Consider the following 21602-nt stretch of genomic DNA (forward strand, 5'->3'; position numbering starts at 1 on the left):
GGATATAAATAATTGTTTTTAGGAGATGAGACTGAGTTTTAGAAAGTAATTGTAACAGATCAGGCAAGCACAGCGGCACAAGCCTGTAATGCCAGAATCTCAGAGGAAACAGAATTGCAAGTTTTGGGTCAAACTGGGCTACATAGGGAGACTTCATCTCAAAGTGAGGGGAGAAAGAAGAGAGAGATGGAGGGAAGGAGGAGGAAGAGAGAATTTGAGAAGGAAAAAGAGGAGAGGAAAGTGACGGCAGTAGCAGCAGCAGTCGGCACAAGGCTGGCCTTGGCGGAGAGAGTGGTGATGGTTGACATGTCTGCCTTAGTCTTCAAGCAACACCGTAACAAAATGCCATGGACAGTGGCTCCAACAGGACTAGTTTAATTTTCATTTTTATGTAGCATGGAAGTACTAGACCAAAGTCCTGAGGGCCCCAGATACAGTGACAGGGCTGAGGCTTTCAACTCAGGACTTTTTAGTGTATACAATTCTGTCTATAGCTTTACCTCTTTAGAAGACAGTGCTTGATCGGCTATGTGGACAGTGTGGACAGGATCTTATGTAGCCCAGGCTGGCCTCCAGTTCATTATGTACCCAAGAATGACCCTAAGCTACTGATCCTCCTGTCTCCATCTCCAAAGAGCCACTATATCTAGTTTAAGAAGTTTGTTTGTTTTGCTGGGCACGGGGGTGCACATCTGTAATCCCAGCACTCTAGGAGGCAGAGGAAGGTGAATTGCTGTGAGTTCAAGACCAACCTGGTCTATAAAGCGAGTCCAGGATGGGCAGGGCTACAGAGAAACCCCATCTCGAAAAACCAAAAAAGAAAAAAGAAAAGAAAAAGAAAAAAGTGACTCTAATATTAAACATATATTTATTTTTAATATTAAACATATATTTATCTTTAAGTATCAAAATAGAAATATTGAGTTTGTGGTTGGTTATACGAGCTTGGAATTCAAAATTCATCTAGGGTTCAGTTGTTGGTTTAAGACTCATTGGCCTAGAGACAGTGTCTTAGTCCCCAAATCAATTTTTCTCTCCCTGAACCTACCTTCCTTCCTTTCTCTTCTCTGTCTGTCTGTCTCTCTCTCCTTTCTTCTTCTTCCTCTTCCTCTTCCCCCTCCTCCTCCTTCTTCTTGGTTTTTTTGAGACAAGATTTTTCTTGTGTAAAAGCCCTGACTGTCCTGGAATTCTCTCTGTATAGCAGACTGGCCTTGAACTCACAGAGATCCACCTGCCTCTGCCTCCCAAGTGCTGAGATTAAAGGTGTGCACCACAACGCCCAGCTCCAAAGATTGCATTGTTGTTGTTGTTGTTGTTTTTGTTTTTTGTTTTTTTGTTTTTGTTTTGTATCAGTATCTTGCCTATATGTGCCTGGCACCTGTGGAAATCAGAAGAGGGGCTGGACGCCCTGGAACCGGAGTTACAGGCCGCTGTGAGTGTGTGAGTACAGGGAATCATCGAACCCAGGCTCTCTGCAAGACCGACAAGTGCTCTTAAGCACTGAGCTATCATCACTCCAGCCCCTCCGGAAAGACTCTATAACAGAATACACACACACACTTCCCAGCCTAGAATCAAAGGAAATGTGCCTCACAGTTCTGGAGGCTGGAAGTCCAAGATGAGGGCACCACTAGAGGTCTGCCGAAAGCCCAGCTTCCAGTTAATCCTCTCACTGTGACCTACATGGAGAAGGCAAAGGTGCTCTCGGTGCATTAATAAAGGACAGTGCCATGAGTGCTCAGCCTCCGTGACCTAATCACCTTGCAAAAGCCCCCAACTCAAGTGCCATTACATTAGGAGGTCTTTTTTAGCATGTCGATTTGAGGACACAGAAACATTCGATCTAGCAGGTGGTCAGCAAGCTACTGGCATCGGTGGAGCATCTTAGGACGTGGGCCTCCAACCGAAACTGCAGAATCCCGTGGATGGTCTGTGAGTTCCCAATTCAACTGACTGTACTTTCAGAGGTTCTGTGAGTATCTCAGGACTTTCAAAAATACCAGTAAATTTACAGAGAGCACAAAGAGATTACACTTCAGCTGAGTAAGAGATCACCCACCTTTTTACATTGAATATTGTAATTGGTTTTTAAGTATTAGAAGCAGAATGATGACCTCACACACCTTTAATCCCAGCACTCGGGAGGCAGAGACAGGTGGATCTATGAATTTGAGGTCAATCTAGTAAGCTCTAGGATAGCCAAAGATACATGGTGAAAACCCTGTCTTGAAAAACCAAAATAACAACAACAACAACAACAACAACAACAAAATTAAATTACAAAATAAAAATACTATTTGTATGTCCTTTGAGGGTTTGGATAAAAACTCTTAATATTTTATATTACATTTTAACAGTTATTTCCAGAGCCCTTTAATACCACTGCATATCATGATAGGCAAATTTGAGAAACAATTCACACGGATATAGTTACCCTAACTGTGTAAATATCTGTGATTGTGGCAATGATACTCCCCTACTGATACTATTTTAAGTTGAGTAACACCTATATAGGGGAAGTGAAACCAAGACACTGTCCTTCTAGTTTCCTCTAGGCTGTCCTGTGGCCTTTAAGGAAACAGGGCCCCAGAAATAATTCTTCTAAATGTAGAACATACTTGACCGGAATTTGCAAACTGGACATGACCTAGCTTTCCGTCACAGCGGTTCCCTTTGCCAGCCCAAGAGCTTAAGCGAAGCTGCTGATGACAAAACCAGATCCTCCCGGGAGCTCAGATGTCTTGTCTTTCTCAGTGGAAACTGAGCTACTTTTCTGACAGCCTCTTTCAGTCTTAGAGGCCTTGAAATTGTACTTCAGCGAGTGCTTCGAACACTCTTTGACTATTCCCTACCCTGAAGCCCCCTTTGTTAACTTACCACCTCATCTGCCTTAGGCTTCTGTCTTCACTCCCTTTGACATCTGACAGCATCAGTGCCACAAAGCTGAGGTGACGTTTGCTTTGATGGATGGTTGGCAGAGCGAGTTGATCAGAGCTAGAGACACATTTTTAGCTGTCTGAAGTAAAGGCTGGCCAGAAGATTTCCCCAGTAAAACGCATAAAACCATAACATGCCGTTCTGGAAATACCCAATCTGTCCATAGGCTAAGGACATCGGAGTTTACAATGTTTTATTTCAGATGTAGGTTTCAGGGTCCTCTAGCCGCTTGTAATCGGAGAGGGAGCAGAGTGTGAGGAGCGGACTTGCATCCTGAGCCCAGGATGGCCTGGGGCCAGGTCTGACTATATGACCTGGAGCCACCTTCTTCATTCTCAATGTTGGTTCCTTTATTTTTGAAATGGGGCAATAGGGCTGTTACTGAGTTTTTGTGAGAATGAGGCAACACGTCGTAATAGTGCCAGGGGCCCCTGTGTTGGTTCCCTTCCTCCACTGACCAGCAGCAGCCACTTTCTGAAAGCAGTTTCATTAAAGGACCAGGACTCATAAGGTAGGCTCCTCATTAATAAATAGCCTACAGGGGTTAGCCACAAGGGTATGGGCAATCGCTTTTGGCGTTGGAGTTTCTTGGCATGGCCCCATGCGGCTTATACAAAAATAAACAACTCTGAGCTGCCAAGTGGTCTCCAGTTGTAAGCGCTCTCAAGATAAATTTGTAAAAAGGCATTTAATATCCAAGATCAAGTAATTATATTTGAATGTTACACATGAAGACAGAACGACCTGATTAGCCCGATGTCTTTTGTATGTTGCTCTTAGCATGGATACCTCATTTCTTTCTACATTCTATGAGGAAAGGGCATGATGAAGTTGAAAGGTGGGCAATGTCCCTACCTGAGGCTCCCTTGAAAGCCCCTGCTAGTTTTCAACTAGTTCTCCACCTTCCATTTCCTGGAGTTTTTTTTTTTCCCTACAGTGACTATAACACCATAATCAGATCTTCCGAAAATTACAAATTAAATATTCTGGCTGGATTTAGACACCATTGATGAAAGGGGAGAGTCAACAACTCCGAGTACTCACCATCCATACCCAGTTGCTAAAATAAGATCCTTACTGTCTTTGGGGGAGGCAGGCCAGCTTAGTCTCATTGCTTTTCACTCCAAAGAATTTCTGCCTTGGGAATTCTGAATCTAGTGTGGAATTTTTAGTGGGGTCAGGAATTTTCCAAAATGAGTTTCCATCATCCGTTTCTTCTACTGTTAAAGTGACACCACTAGTAGACTTTCAGAGTTTCATTATAAAGCATCAATTTATCATTAAATTCAAGAACATATGGTGGGAAAGAAAGGTTCAAGCTGAAAACATTCCTTATGCACTCATAGGAAATCTAACTTATTGAATAAACTTACAAAGTCTTGAACGGGTTCACTGTTTTTATCTATAACACGTCTCTATAAAGCTTAAGCAGTGGCTATCCCATTTACTTGAACTTGATATTAGTGAATACGCTTTAGTTTACCTCATCACAGCACATGAGTTAAGTACTGACTTTAAAATCGCACTGTGTTCCTTACAATTCCCTTGCTACTTCTGACACATTGAATAAGATGTCAGAACTAGTTGACCACTTTTTTTTTCTTTTCAAACACTTAAACTAACTCTTATTATTTAAGAAAACAACCTGAGAAAGTGGCTCTCTATTGAGTCTCCATTCTGCCAAAACACTGGTCATCGGAAACGCGTAAATCTGACTGTGGCCTTCTGCAGCTAAAATGTCCTCCGTGGATTCTTGTTTCCCTCAGAAAAGCAGTGTGATGCAAAAACTTCTCTACCATCTGGCACCCCTCACCCCCCCCCACCCTCCGCTCCTTTATCCACCCTCACTCTTTCCATTCTTTTTGTATCGACCTGCTGTGATTCCTCTAAGCCTACCTCGCTTCATTAGCATGTGCTTCCTCTGCTCTGCACCCCCTGCTTTCAATGGGTCCCCACGTCTTCGTGTGAGAAACCCTTACTCCTCCTGTCAGACTTAGCTACCACGCCCTTTCATTTGTGCCTCCTCCTTCTGTTTGCTGCTGGTCTTTCAGTGCATGTGGCTTTGCTAGCCTCCTTTCTCTCTAAGCTGGCTCGGTACTTTGTCTTTCTCTGAGCGAGAGCTATGTCCTTCTCATCTTTTACCTCATGGCTTAGCACACTTGGCACATAATAAGCATTCTGTACGTGCACATCAAAAGACTCAATGCATGTATAGTCCTCTAGGATGTTCAGACCAGTTTCAACTAAGTTAGAATGTCATACAATGTGTGTGATGGATTCTAAATAAATATAAATACTGTATAGGGCTCAATGTACATAACATTAAATTAACTGACAAGGATTTCTAGGAAACCATAATTGTTAAGCAAATTTAATGGTTGTAAACACTGAGGAAAATATTAATGGCTTTGACTTCCACAAAGAAAAGGAAAGAAGTAATTAACAACAACAACAAAATTAAAATAAAAAAAGAGAAATGCTTCCATACCCACACACACACACAGCAACGATTATTTCAGGGCAGCAAGATCATTGGTGAACATCATACTTTTCTTTCATTTTATTAATTTCCTAAATGTTCTATACCACATACATATTGTTTTTAGCACATAATCAACTGCTTCTGTAACTTCCTGCTCTTGAAGATGGTGCACTGAGCTGGCAGGGGCTGTGTGCAGTCACGCTCAGTTTGAAGGCCATGTGAGGGCAGATGGCTCCGGCCAGAGAGGAACTCTAGAGATGAGGGGTGTGGAGCAGGAAGTTTAGTAAAGTAGGTAAAAGAAGAAGATGGGTTCAGTGGGAAGCCTGTGCTGGGTCTCCAGGGGCAACTGTTACTCACTGCCAGCTGACTGTTGCAATGTCAGAGTTTCCCACCGGAAACAAGATATCTAATTGTTATTTGAAAGCTGTAATGTTATAGATGAATTCTTATATTTTCGATCATTGACACTGTTTCTGCCTAATCAAAAATGTCTGCATGCTACACGTAGCTCCAGAAAGTGCGGTTAAGCTTCTGTGCAGATGCTTTGGTTTATAGTTTGGTAAACTGGCTTACAGTGCTTCTGCATTAATATTGGGAAATACATAAAAATACAGCAACATTTAAGCACCATACAGAGAGTAGCATCCCGTTGCCTAGCAGCGTCCAAACTCTGGCCTTCCAATTCTTATGTCATCTTACGCATCCCGAAAAGAGCTAAAGGGCAAAAACCTTAGCTATATCAGATTCCTTCTTAAGCCCACATTCTATTCTGCATTAGAAAGCAGGGGATAAGCAGGTGGGGGCAACTTGCCAGCGCGAGACATCCCAGATTCCAGAGTAGCTTAAATGAGTGATGGTAGGATAGGGACCAGGAGTGGGTATGCATGCAGTCCCCAGAGGGAAGCAGGCAGGTGGCTGGCTGGGCTCGAGGACCTAAGACCTCAGCTGATGTAAGTTCTTTGAAGACTGTGAGTGTGAAAGGCTTTGTAGCCTTGAGATTTGGCACAGGCTCTGATTTAGGAGGAAAAAAAAAACAAACAAAACAAAAACGGTCAAGAAATGTGTGTTGGATAATTAAAATGCAACCCAGGGCTCTGATTCAGGAGGGAGGGATCTGGTCTCAAGTTCCTTCCACTCTGAGAAGATGAAGGTGGGTTTTCCTTTCCTATTCGCCACACTCCCTCCTCCTCTCGCCCAGGCACGGCAGAATTCCTAGATGTGGAGGGTCGGTCACACTATCCATAACCTTCAGTGCTCCTGCCTGCCTGCCTTCCCTCCCGTGCTCCCTTCCTCCTTCTCCCCTCCTTCCTTCTCCTACCCCTCCCTCATTCATCTCTTTCTCATTTTGGAAATGCTTCTTAGTTTAAAGCAACTGAGAGTGCACCAAGACTTCCAAGGAGTATGAAAGCCTAAAGAGAGGTTTGCTAGAAACCTGGACGTCCACGTTCCTTTCAGTTCTTCTCTGTCTTAGACCCTTGCAGTGTCGGCTTTCTCCACGCTCACCTTCCCTTGCACAATTCCCTCCCCACAGCCAGTGTTGGCAGTTAGAAAACTCGGGGCATTCAGCAGCATGCTGCCCTGGGGTAGAAGAGCTCCTAACAAATAGGCAATTCAAACTACTCAAGTTACTATAATAATGGGTAACAAGTGGCTTAGCAGTAAAATAAAGGAGGAACTTTGAGTGGTCGGTTGGTGACTCATTAAAGTATAATTTTGGTGATGCATCACTATGTGATTTTAGACATATAACTCTAGAGGTATTCAAATAATTGCGGACTTTTGCTACAATAAAACTCCTTGTTCAACTCACTCATTTCTGTGGATAAGTTCTTTTCAGGACTTGCAACTAAAAAAGGAATAAAATAGATGTCTAATTATAAAAATAACTAGTACTAACTAACTGATACACAAATGAATCAAAAATAGGTTTCACTCTCTGACTACATGATACATTTAAAATAGTTTTTTTAATTTTAAAAATATCTAAATATGGCATTTATGCCTTTTTATTTATATTATTTAATTGTACTATTTATTTAGTGTAAGTCCTGGCTGGCCTGGAAGATACTTTGTAGCCCAGGTGGGCCTTGAACTCAAGCGATGCCCCTGTTTCTACCCCCTGAGAGCTGGGACTAAAATGTGCACCACTACCACATAACTGAATGTGCTATTTATGCTGGTTAATCAATTTTATTTATATAATAACTATGTACATTGGTTATTACTAATGATAGTAACTACATGAAAAGAAAAAAAATGAGAGCAGGTGTAGAGCCAGAGCATATTTCAATTTGTATGCATATTATATTGTTAAAAATTGTGATAGAATTTTCAATAATATATTTCAAGCATCAAAATGTGACACAATAAGGTATACTTTTGTTAAGAAATTGTAATATGAATATGAATTTAGGGAGGAAATGTAATGATGTGAAAGTTGTGACAATAGAAAAAGAGTTTGGGGTCTGGGATAATAGTTCAGTGAGTGAGAATTGCCAACAAGATCTGAGTGTGAGTCCCCACCACCCACCTAGAAAGCTGGACGTGACTGTGAGTGCTGTACTCCCAGCATCAAAGGGGGCAGAGACAAGCAGATCCCAGGAGCTTGCCAGCTAGCTAGCCTAGCCATGTGCTTTCAGGTTAGGGAGAGACCCTGGCTCAGGGGAATTAGGCAGAGAGAGATGAAGAAGATACTTGGCAGCCTCCTCTGGCTTCTGCATCATGCACATGCATTCATGTACCAACATACTCATGGGTATGTATTACAAACACACACACACACACACACACAGACACATAGACACAGACACACAGGCACACACACACACAGACACATAGACACAGACACACAGGCACACACACACATAGACACATAGACACAGACATACAGGCACACACACACATAGACACATAGACACAGACACACAGGCACACACACACATAGACACACAGACACAGACACATAGGCACACACACACATAGTCACATAGACACATAGACACAGACACACAGGCACACACACACATAGACACATAGACACAGACATACAGGCACACACACACATAGACACATAGACACAGACACACAGGCACACACACACATAGACACACAGACACAGACACACAGGCACACACACACATAGTCACATAGACACAGACACACAGGTATACACACACACACACACACACACACACACACACACACACACACACGGGGGGGGGGGGGGCGGAGTAGAGTCACAGGGTACACAAGCCACAACACAAATGTTGGAATTTGAGGACAACTTGTGGGAATTTGGCCTCTCCTTCCATGATGTTGGGCCCTGAAGTTGGCAGAGTTGGTAGCAGGTCCCTTTGCCTGCTGAGCCATCTCGCTGGCTGGACTATATGATGGTAAGTGTAAGCCCTGCATGGGATTTGCCATCCTTCGGTTATATGTGAGTGATCTAGTAGCTTTAAACATGAGTCTCATACACATCCAATCATGCCTATTGCCATTAATTAAGTTTATGGTGAGGGCTGGAGAGACGCTCAGAGGTTAGGAGTGTGTAATGCTCTTCCAGAGGATAGGTGTTCAGTTCCCAATGTCCACATCAGACACACACACACACACACACACACACACACACACACACACACACACACACCTAAAAATAAAATAAACATATTTAAAAAAAAAAGACAAAAATCTGAAAATGTGTGGGAGAATATAAATTTTTTCAAATTGATTCCAGGAGCTATGTCAGCCAAACGTGGCGACACCTGTCCCGGCTGCCACGCTGCAGACCTCAGGACCAAACAGAACCCTCTTTGTGCTGTCTACCGGTAAGATGACCTCCATCTTGAGGCGTCTCCTCTTCTGTTCTATCGGTTTCCTCTTCGGTAAGCAGATCCTAAGGAATGCTTAGGGAATCTCCATCAGCAGCCACCACTCAGTAACAAAGAAGGAAGCATCTGAAATATTTAGCTTTAAATAACCTCCAAGGGTAGATGACTCATAAGCCTAGCGTTCTAGCCCGGGCCTCCTCCGAGCTTCAGATTTCAAGCACACAGCACAGACCCACCTGGGACGTGTGTTTGACTCCGCCCACATCAGGCCCACATTCCGGATCTGGTACCGATTACCTTCCTTGGCCCCCAACAAGGCTTCCTTCTCAAAAACTGTCTCAGAGTCAGGCACCTGTGGTCCCCCCTACCCCCACCCCGTGTGGACTGCCCTGCTGTTACTCCTGGGTACCTCAAGGGGAGGAGGAAGCCACAGAAAGGGAAAAGGAGATGCTCTCTGCTGCTGGCTTCAAACAGGGAACTCCTTTCTCCTGGCGCTCCGGTTAGAAGATTTCAAGCGGAGCTCTTGGTCCTTGCTCTGTTTTTGCTTCAGGTTTCAGGTGGCCTTGAGCCCAAGCTGGCCACAGCAGAGAAAAGAAGGGAAGGGGAAACTCCTGCCTTACTCAGTACGATTTCAATTCTGGTCTTCTTTCTTTAAACACTTGTTGCCCTGTCATTTGTATTTTATATTTATGAATTCATTGTTTGCACTTTAGGTGTATGTGGACTTGGCCTGCGTGGATGCCTGCGCACTGCACCAGTGACTAGGACCAGCTGAGGTCAGATGATGCGTCAGATCCTCCCGAACAGGATTTACAGATGCCTATGGACCACCATGGGCATGCCAGGAGTTGGACCTGCCTTCTCTGCAAGTGGTAAGCCATTTTTCCAGCCGCTTATTTTAAAAATATATTTTGGTTCTGAGGACTGCGGGTGTGTGTGTGTGTGTGTGTGTGTGTGTGTGTGTGTGTGTGTGTGTGATGCTTTTCCGTGTAGATCTGGCTGGGTTGGTGTCCACTTCCCAAGCCACCCTTCCAGTACTCCTTCTTCTTCAACCTTCCCAGAGCATGCACTACCACACCTGGTATTAGGATTAATTTCTGTGTGGTCAGATTCCTCTCCCGAAAGATGGTAGTGATTTATATTTCTAAAATATATGAAAACACATTTCACACCCTTACATCATACTTGCTTTTAATCTTAATTAATTTGATATATAGGAGACAGCACTTTCTAGTTGTAAACATGCATTTCTTTTTTTTTTTTTTTTTAAGATTTATTTATTGTTACATATACAGTGCTCTGCCTGCATGTACACCTGCAGGCCAGAAGAGGGCATCAGATCACACTAAGGATGGTTGTGAGCCACCATGTGGTTGCTGGGAATTGAACTGAGGACTTCTGGAAGAGCAGTCAGTACTCTTAACCTTTGAACCATCTCTCCAGCCCATAAACATGAATTTCTTTTAAAAAACACAAGTGGCAGCTTGTGCTGGTGAGGATGTGACGCAAGAGAAACGCTCCTCTATGGCTGGTGGGAGTGCAAACTTCTACAACCACTGTGGAAGTCAATATGGCAGTTTCTCAGAACGTCGGGAGTCAATTTACCTCAGGCCCCAGCTATACCACTCCTGCGCATATACCCAAAAGATGCCCCACCATACCACAAGGACCCTTGTTCAACTATGTTCATAGCAGCTTTATTTGTAATAGGCAGAAACTGGAAACAACCTGGTTGTCCCTCAACCAGAGAATGGATGAAGACACTGTGGTGCATTTGCACAATGGAGTAGTACTCCTCGGCTGTTAAAGGAAAAAAAAAATTATATCATGAAATTTGTAGGCAAGTGGGTAGAACTAGAAAAAGGTCATCCAGAGTGAGGTAACCCAGATCCAGAAAGACAAACATGGTATGTAGTCCTAAGTGGATATCATCTGTAAAGTCAAGGGTGACTGTGCTACAGTCCACAGACTCAGAGAGGCTAAGTAACAAGGAAGGCTCAGTGGGGGACAAATGCATCTCACTGTGAAGGGGAAATAGAAGAGACATCAAGAGCGGATAGTGGGGGCGGAGTCTGGATGGATGGAAGGAGGAGGGCATGGCAACAGGGGGGATCAGGTGGGGGTGTGGATGGAGGGAGAGAGAACTGGAATGGGGGTGCATCTGTGGGATGAGCTAGAAATCTAGGGCAGTGGAAACTTCCAAGAGGGATGGGGGGGGTGGGGGGGGGCTCCATCTGTGGGTCGAGCTAGGAATTTAGGGCAGTGGAAACTCCCAAGAACGTGCGAGGGTGACCCTAGCTAATACTGCTTGCAATAGGGATACTGAAACACCAATTAGGGAGCCTGCATGGGACTGTTCTGGGCCCTGTGAACTGGCCATCTCCTGTAACCAGGCAAGACTGTCACAGTTGAGGCATTGGGACACCAACTCAGACACAAAAACTTTGACCTACAATTTGTCCTGCCTACAAGATATAGGCTGGGGGTAAAGATGGCTCAGGGACTGTGGGAATGGCCAACCAATGGCTGACCCATCTGGAGACTCATGCTACAAGAGAGAGCCACCCTTGACACTGCCCAGATGTCCAGGAACCAGAGGCTGGATAGCCCAGAGGCCTAGGATAGAACCAAACATGACTGGAGGGAAAAGTCAACGAAATGATTCCTAATGACATTCTGCTATACTCATAGACTGGTGCCTAGCCCAGTCACCACCGGAGAGGCTCCACCAGCAACGATGGAAGCAGATGCAGAGACCCACAGCCAAACGTTAGGCGGAGCTTGGAGAATAGTGCAGAGGGGGGCAAGGAAGGTTGGAGGAACTGGGCGTGGGGGGTGGTGGTTAAGGACACCACAAGGAATCCCACAGAATCAACTAACCTGGGCCTATAGAGACTGAAACACCAACTAGGGAACCTGCATGGGACTGTTCTGGGCCCTGGGCACATATGAGATGGTTGTGTATGTTCTGGGCCCTGTGCACATATGAGACGGTTGTGTATGTTCTGGGCCCTGTGCACATATGAGACGGTTGTGTATGTTCTGGGCCCTGTGCACATATGAGATGGTTGTGTAAGTTCTGGGCCCTGTGCACATATGAGACGGTTGTGTATGTTCTGGGCCCTGTGCACATATGAGACGGTTGTGTATGTTCTGGGCCCTGTGCACATATGAGACGGTTGTGTATATTCTGGGCCCTGTGCACATATGAGACAGTTGTGTATGTTCTGGGCCCTGTGCACATATGAGACGGTTGTGTATGTTCTGGGCTCTGTGCACATATGAGACGGTTGTGTATGTTCTGGGCCCTGTGCACATATGAGACGGTTGTGTAAGTTTTGGACCCTGTGCACATATGAGACGGTTGTGTATGTTCTGGGCCCTGTGCACATATGAGACGGTTGTGTATGTTCTGGGCCCTGTGCATATATGAGACGGTTGTGTATGTTCTGGGCCCTGTGTACATATGAGACGGTTGTGTATGTTCTGGGCCCTGTGTACATATGAGACGGTTGTGTATGCTCTGGGTCCTGTGTACATATGAGACGGTTGTGTAAGTTCTGGGCCCTGTGCACATATGAGACAGTTGTGTATGTTCTGGGCCCTGTGCACATATGAGACAGTTGTGTATGTTCTGGGCCCTGTGCACATATGAGACGGTTGTGTATGTTCTGGGCCCTGTGCACATATGAGACAGTTGTGTATGTTCTGGGCCCTGTGCACATATGAGATAGTTGTGTATGCGTGTATGAGACAATTGTAGAGCTTGTTCTTTTTGTGGGTTCCCCAATAGTGTGGCTGCCTCTGAGACTGTTGCCTGCCTTTGAGACCCTTTCTTCGTCCTGGGTTTCTTAGTCTATCATTAATAGGAGAGGCGGTGCCTAGTCTTACTGCAACTTGATAATGCCATGGCTGGTTGATAGCCATCGAGGCTGTCCCTTTGCTGAAGAGAAATGGAGGAGTGGGTGGAAGAGTTTTGGGGAGAAGAGGAAGAGGTAGAAGGGGGTACTTGAAGGAGAGGGTGGAGAAGAAACTGCAATCGGAGTGTTAAATAGAGAAAAAAATTTTAAACTCCAAAAAATAATAAAAAATAAAAATAAAAAGAGAAAGAAAGAAAACAAACAAAACCCACGCACTTCTGAAATTGCTAGTAAAGTGGAATGCTTTCCTTGGCCCCTGGCAGCTGTGTTTCCTCTTCTGTGGATTGTCTACTCTTATTCATTACCCGTCTATTTTCCCTTATGTCTGTAGGTGCTCCTTTTAAAACATTCAACATTTCATGTCAATTAGGAAAATCAGCCATGGAAATGAATGCAGGTATAATAGAACTCTAGTTTCCAGTTCTGAAATGATTTCATTGCACTCTTTATTCTAGGTTTACCTAGGGGAGTTTTGACAGAAGTTGCATTAACAGCTAAAATGTAGAAAGATGCCAAAGCCTAAATTAAGATAAAGACCTAAGTATGTGCCAGTGTATCATGTATGTACAGGAGTCTCAGGAGGTCACAAGTGTTCATTCCCTGGAACTGGAGCTACAGATGGTTGTAAGCTGGCCATGTGCATGCTGGGAGTGGAACCTTGGTCCTCTGCAATAGCAGGAAGCTCCTTAAACCCTGGCGGCCCGCTCTAGCCCCTTCCCGCTTTAAGCTAAGCATGGAAGGTGCTCTTCTCCCTGCCCTGCCTGCCCTCTGGTGGAGCTGCCCAAAGAGCAGGCCAGCAGGTCAAACCAGCAGTTGAAGGGGAACAGAGGAGACCAAAGTTAGCAGGGAGGCCCTGAGGAAGTACAGCCACTGGCTGACTCAGAGCAGGCGCACTTGTTTTTTCCAGAATGAAGTGGGAGCAACAGTACTTCTCCTAAGACTGTTCCTCAGGCTGGTGGTTTTCCACGGGTGGTTTTGTTTTGTTTTTAATTTTTTTGTTTTTTCTATTGGTGGTCTTGCTGACCTGGGGAATTCCCAGTTTTCTCTGAATTCCAGCTGTGGAACAGAATTCAGATTGGAATGGTCTGAAAAGCCGACTGTCTGCAGCACTGGCAGGAGTGAGGAGGGCACCTCCGTAAGTGCCTCAGCAGCACACTGGCTTACTCATCTGTGCAGAGAGAGTCAGGACCTGAGAGGGTCTGCCTGAGATAAGGCTAGAGACAGCGCTTTGTAAACAGTGAATAACCCGTAGTGCAGGCAGACTGCTGACAGCTCTGCTCTGAACCAACATTTCACTCCACTTAGCTATCTGTGTGTTTTAAAATGAAAAAAAAAAAATCAGCTTATCCTTTTAATCTTTAGCAAATAATGGGACCCTTTGGTCTCAGGCCCGTAAGAAAAGCAAATTATATGTCCTGATGTGACTCTGTGGATTCACTTTTATTTTTGTTTTAATCATGGCCCCGACAGAGAAGAAGGCTTAAAATTACACCTTTCAGAACCAGTCATTACTTAGTGACTCTGCATTTCAAAAATATTGCTCAGTCTTTTAAAAAAAATTACCACATTCTATTGTTACCGCCTCTGCCTAAACATAAATTTATCAACAAAGTAGTGATAGCTGGCTTTTGGGGTTTTATTTTTAAACATTTTCATGAAGTTGAATAATTCAGAAGACTTAAATATGTAAATGTATTAAATGCTTAAGTTGCTTATTCCTTTAATTCCGTGTGTCTAAAGTCACATGTAAAAATACACAGAATCGCCAGGCGGTGGTGGCGCATGCCTTTAATCCCAGCACTCAGGAGGCAGAGGCAGGCGGATCGCTGTGAGTTCGAGGCCAGCCTGGTCTACAAAGCGAGTCCAGGATAGTCAAGGACACACAGAGAAACCCTGTCTCGAAAAAACAAAACAGAAAACCCCACAGATTTAAAAAATACCTGTATCATTACAGGTACAAGTTTTGCACTTCTTTTTCTCTTACACATCCCTCCCTTCCACCCCACTATGGTGGGATGTACTAAAAGAAAAACAAACACTGTGGCTCTCTGAAAAGATATAAAACTGTCAAAGGTATTTGGTCCAAATTGTCCTTATTCTTTACCAGATATTTTTTGTTTGTTTGTTTGTTTTGTTTTTCGAGACATGGTTTCTCTGTGTAGCTTTGGCTGTCTTGAACTTGTTTTGTAGTCCAGGCTGGCCTTGAACTCACAGAGATCCGCCTGCCTCTGTCTCTCGAGTGCTGAGATTACAGGTGTGTGCTACCATGCCTGTCCTGCTTTCCTTCTTAGTGGTCCCCACCCCCTACCGCTGAGACAGGGTTTCTCTGTGTAAAAGCCTTGGCTGTGCTGGACTCACGCTGTAGACTAGGCTGGCCTCGAACCCACAGAGATCCACCTGCCTCTGCCTCCCTAGTGCTGGGATTACAGGTGTGTGCCACCACACCCTGCTCTTGGTGTATTCTTTTTCCTCCCCCCCCACCCCAGACAGGACCTCACAATGTAGCCCTGGCTGAGTATGCCAGGCTGGCTTCAAACTCACAGAAATCTGCCTGCTTCTGCCTCCTGAGTGCTCGGATTAATGGTTTATGCCACCATACTCCACCTGAGAGCCATCACACTGTTGAAATCCAATTTAGAAAATGTCACTTAAATACTCAAAATCCCCAGAGAGCCTTTCCATCCCAGCTCTCTTCTTCCCTATCCCACTTCCTTAGTAGGCACACTGGCCTCCTTGAGCACAGTAGGACCCGGAAGTCACAGGGTGTTCTTTTCTCATGTGTCTGCAAGACTAGCTTCCCCTCTTCATTGGATCCAATCATCTCAGTCAGGGCTTCCTCACCTATCCTTGCCTCTTCTTTAATGATATCCGCCACCATCGATACAATGTGGCGTTTACTTATTATCTGTCCCCACCCCCACCCCCCACATCCCCGTCTAGAATGTAAACGCTAATTCCAGTGAGGGCAAGAGCTCTTGACTGTTCTGTCCTCACTACTCAAGAGACACTTGTCTCCTAGTAAGTGCAGAGTAAACGCTTGTTGAATGACTAAAACAAAGGTAAGCAGCAGCCCGGTTTCATTTGCATCACTACACAGATAGCAAAATGCTGACCAAATATTTGCCACAAAAAAATCAGAAACTTCCCTGGGCGTGGTGGCGCACGCCTTTAATCCCAGCACTCAGGAGGCAGAGGCAGGTGGATCGCTGGGAGTTTGAGGCTAGCCTGATCTACAAAGCGAGTCTAGGACAGCCAGGGCTACACAGAGAAATCCTGTCTAGAAAAGCAAAAACCAAAACTAACCTTCTGAACTGTTTGATGATGAGGACTCTTATTTAATGTAAAATGAATGTCCTCTCTTTTTTTTTCTTTTCTTTTCTTTCTTTCTTTCTTTTTTTTTTTTGAGACAGGGTTTCTCTATGTTATCTTGGCTGTCCTGGACTCTCTTTGTAGACCAGGCTGGCCTCGAACTCACATGGATGCACCTACCTCTGCCTCCGGAGTGCTGGGATTAAAGGCGTGCGCTGCCACCACACCTGACAAATGCCCTCTTTTTCTATTTTCCTTCCTCAAATGCTCACTCTGCTGACGTCCGACCTCTCTTCCTCCCCTGTCTCCACAGAGGGATCAGCAGGCATCCTGCTTCGTGTCTTGTCTTGGTTCATATGTTCTCTGTGAACAATCTCATCCACTCTTTATGGCTCCCACTGTCTGTTGGCCTTGGATCGGCACTGACATTTATTGTTGGTCTAAGTTTTGTTTCCTGAACTAAGTAAGCCACCTTTCAAGTTCTTAAACCTCACTGTTTAAAACCAGATTTATCTCTCTTTCTCCCCCCCCCCCCCCTTAAAATTGGGTCCTGTTGCAGCACTCTATTTCTGCTAACGATCTTGCCTGTTCCTAAATCTGGCAACATTGCAAGGCTGATAGTCATGGACTGGTACATAATGTGTCATCACACTGTCACATCTGCTGCTTGGCCTTCTAGGGAAGACCTCCTTCCCTTCCTTTGTCCAGACCCTGTATTTCCGCACACCGTGAATCAGCTGATGGCGCCGGCCCTCTGGGCCTGTTCTGGGCAAACAGTGGCCGTTTGAGTCTAGGCTTCGCTCCCTATTTCATGGCTACAGTCTCAATTCTCTTTCAGAAATAGAGACCTGGTATTGCCCAGTTTTACTTTTAAAAGAGAAAACTTAGCTAGTCACAGACAGGAATTAAGAAATTCAAATCAGTGCTAGTGAGATGGGTCGGTGAGTAAAGAATTGTACCATGCAAGGCCAGTGACATGAGTTCACTTCCCGGAACCTACTGTGGCATACATAGGTGAACCCACACTCACAAGTACACATCATATACATACATGTACATACATGTATACAATAATAAAAAAATAAATATTTAAATCAGAATATTAATTCTGGTTAATTCAGAATCGATCAGTAGCATTTTGTTTTTGTTTTTGTTTTTTCTTTTTCGTTTCTCGAGACAGGGGTTTTCTGTGTAGCCTTGGCTGTCCTGGACTCACTTTGTAGGCCAGGCTGGCTTCGAACTCTCAGCCATCCACCTGCCTCTGCCTCCTGGAATTAAAGGCATGCACCACCACTGCCCAACCTAGAAATGATCAGTAGTGTTTTGTGTATAGCCTTTTAGTTTTCTTTCTCTGAGTTTACATGTCTGCTCAAGTTACAATTATATATATATATATATATTTTTTTTTTTTTTACAATTATATTTTTAAACCACAAAGGTATGGTTTCTATCTTTTGTGGTTGTTGTTGCCCGGCATGTAAATGTGCTCTATGAGTTTGCTGGACTTCTACATTTTTTCGCTATGTGATGCTGTTTTTACATGACTGCTCTTGTGAGGGGGAGTAAGGACGTGGCACGGCCAACCAAGCAAATGCATCCTCTCCGGATTCCAGAGCTGCTGACTCAGGGATGACGCAGTGCACTGTGGCCAGGGCAGCAGCCATCACAGCTGCATCCGGTTTCCAGCTGAGGCAGAGACAGCTGTTCAGAGGCAGTGTGCAAGGTCCTGCATCTAAGGACTTGGCAGTGTGAGCTGTGGGGTCAATCCTTGGCAGCTGGGGTGATGACTTCACGGGAGCAGCCCCGGTGGAATGCTTGGGTGTGGCTCTTCCTGGATGCTTCTCCCTCCCGCCTTTGCTTCTTGAATTAGCTTAAAAGTTTACTTAATTTGTTGGCAACAAAAACTAAGCTGTCAACAATAGCTAGCTCTTAGAACAGTGGCACACAGTGTCTGAATGCTTTGCATATATTAACTTGTCTTTTTTACAACAACCCTATGAAAGAGAGATTAATATTAGTCCCACATTATGGATGATGAAAACGAGCTCTGGCAAGACTCAAACAAGGCTGCGCAGTTGTGAGCGGTGTCTCTGAAGCTCAAAGCCCATCACTCTGGCCTAGTTCTTAGGAGCCTTGAATGTTTCACACACTGTTTTATACCTTTTTTTTTTCATGTAACAAAATTTAATGAGCATTTCTGCATTGTTAAATATTCAGTTAAGGTGCATAGTGTTCAAAGGATGATTCATGATTTATTTAACCAACTCCCTGTTGTTAAACATTAAGGATAACCTCGTGGATAAAGGTTTTAATTTTTAGGTTAGCACACAAAGTCATGAATGGTTTCATCATGTCAGTTTCACACATGTGTCATTATGGGTTGTCCTCCTTTGTTCCCTTTGATACTGTGTCTTAACACCCATGGCTTGTAATAAAGTCCCAGAGGGAGAATGTTTGGTCAAAGAGAAATTTAATTACCTTCTAGAAAGATAATCCTGATTTTTTTTTTTAATACATAGCACTATACATTCTTTAAACATGTAAAAACACAATTTTAGGGGCTGGGAGATAGCTTAATTGGTAAAGTGGTGGAGACAGGAGTCTGATGCCTAGAACCAGTGTAAACAGACTGGTTTGCTGGCTTGTGCTTATAATCCCAGCACTGGCGGTCAAGGTGGGGGGGGGGGGGAAGGGAGAGGGGAAGAAGGAGAGGGAGAAGGGGGGGGGAGGTTCCCTAGAGCTTGCTGGTCTCCTGGTTAGCCTAGTTGGCAAGTCCCAGGTCTCAATGACAGACTCTGCTTCAAAATAGTGAGTGAACGACTTCTGAAGAGTGACGCCTGAGGCTGACTTCTGGCCTCCACAGGCAGGCACATATGTAAGCATGCACACTTTAACATATATGTGCATTCTCCCACGTGAACACTCACACACACACACACACATACACACACACAGAGAGACACAGACACACAAATTTGGCCATTTGTTCAGTCCTTTTGTAAACAATTTTCTTCATCATCTATAAGATAAAGTTGAGACTACTACAAGACCTTTGTTTGTTTGTTTGTTTTTTTGTTTTTCTGAAGCAGGGTTTCTCTGTGTATCGCTGGCTGTCCTGGAACTCATTTGTAGACCAGGCTGGCCTCGCACTCACAGGTAGTTGCCTGCCTCCACCTCCTGAGTGCTGGGATTAAAGGCGCACACCACCACCTCCCTTAAATCTAATGACTTTAAAGGTAAAGCTGCCATCCAGCCAAAGCCCTCTGTGAAAAAGCAATACAGGGACAGTCGGTCCCTGTCATGAGCCAGTTCTCCTGCCTCACTCCACTGACACTGGTTGGATATAGACGAGACCTACTGGGACAACACACCATGACTCAGACAAGCAAAGGCCCTAGCTCTGTATGCAGACAAAAATCCATAACAACGGTACTCATTAGCTTGTGATCGCTACCATTCCCAGTGTTGGCCTCATCACCACAACCTAAGGACATACTAGTCTGGGTGACAGGGAGATGGGAAGGTGGCATGGTTATCTGAAAGAGGAGTAAGAGGCATAACTAAGTGTCCAATATGGTTCAGAGTCACTGGATTTAAATAGTCCATGAGCAATGCAAGATCTTTCTAGGAAAAACTTGATCAGTGACTGACACATCCCCAGCCACCTGCTTCTTTCCTTAAGGACCGGGAGGAGGGGTGTGGTCTGTTCTCATTGATGTTGTGGGAGTTGGAGGAATTCGGCTGCTCACCGAGTCAGATGTAGAAATTCCTTTTTATTATTTTGGGTTTTTTGTTTGTTTGTTTGTTTTTAGAGACAGGATCTCTCTATGTAGTCCTGGCTAACTTGGAACTTGCTCTGTTGACCAGGCTGGCCTTGAACACAGAAATCTGCCTGCCTCTGCCTCCTGAGTGCTGGGATTAAAGGTGAGCACCACCACTGACCACCTGGCTCACATGTAGATGATTCTTTTTTTTTTTTTTTTGGTAATTTTATTTTTTAAATATATTTTATTAATTTATTCATATTACATCTCAATGGTTATCCCATCCCTTATATCCTCCCATTCCTCCCTCCCTCCCATTTTCCCCTTACTCCCCTCCCCTATGACTGTGACTGAGGGGGACCTCCTCCCCCTGTATATGCTCATAGGGTATCTCAAAGGAAGGATAGCAGGCTACCAAGATATAGATGATTCTTAAGGTCAGTACATGAAAATCAAGGACAAGGGGCTGTTTTGCCCTTTGTGTTACCTTGTTTAGCACAGTGGCCATCAAAGTGTAGGAAATATTAATAGCACCTGTGAGCTTTGGAGGAACAGGATTTTGGGGTGGAAATCAGCAACTGTTTTCATAAGCTCTTTTTGTGATGCGAGGCCAAGCAAAACATGGATATGTGGGTGTAATGCTGCTCACTAATAGAAAGCTGGAAGTTTAAGTTTGACTCCCTCCTTTCCTCATCCTCTCTATTAACCCCTCCCCCTTTCCTTATACTTTTTTTCTTCCTCAGGAGCAGAAGGGGACAAGTTTTCCCTTACTTGCCCTCAGGTTAACACTCTACTTTCATAACCCTTATATCAACATCACAGGAAAATATGCAAACAGTGAGCCCCATGGATTCAATTGCTGAAGGGAAAGAAGAAAGCATTTAAAAAATAATCTGAATTTCTGTACCATCTTATTTTGAAGCTAAGTATTACTTTCATCTCTGTACCCTCCTTAGGATATGTTAATTTACAGTGTCCTTCCCTGACATGAACACCATGAAGTGACCACACAAGGAGCCTTCTTTCAGGTAATTAAGAGAAGAACACATTGTCTTCAGTGTAGTGTGTTACCTAGTGACACAGACAGTTATCCCTTGGCATTTGTAGGGAAGGGGCTCCAGGAGCACATGCTACCCAGGATATTCAAATCTGCAATGCTCAAGTATTGTAAATAAAAGCTGGGTGTGGTGGCTCATGCCTTTAATCCTAGCACTCAGAGGCAGAGGCAGATGGATTTCTATGAGTTCAAGGCCAGCCTGGTCTACAAAAGTGAGTCTAGGACAGCAAAGGCTACACAGAGAAACTCTGTCTTGGAACACCCCCCCCCAAAAAAAACCAATAATAATAAAATAAACTTTTAACA

The 21602-nt window shown here is 44.4% G+C and overlaps 1 protein-coding gene across 1 annotated transcript in view; it reads left to right on the forward strand.

Moving 5' to 3' along the window:
- Positions 1-21602, forward strand: part of LOC311600522 (uncharacterized protein) — an 83299-nt gene that overhangs the window by 44560 nt on the left and 17137 nt on the right. Inside the window, exons 2-4 of the mRNA XM_084787304.1 lie at positions 9153-9243; positions 9797-9869; positions 9960-10118. Coding sequence (XP_084643430.1) covers positions 9153-9243; positions 9797-9869; positions 9960-10021 — 226 coding nt within the window. The 3' untranslated portion in view covers positions 10022-10118. The remainder of the gene's footprint in view (positions 1-9152; positions 9244-9796; positions 9870-9959; positions 10119-21602) is intronic.

The sequence above is a fragment of the Acomys minous genome (genome assembly GCF_964271855.1).
Source record: "Acomys minous genome assembly, chromosome: 6".
NCBI classification, from domain to species: domain Eukaryota; kingdom Metazoa; phylum Chordata; class Mammalia; order Rodentia; family Muridae; genus Acomys; species Acomys minous.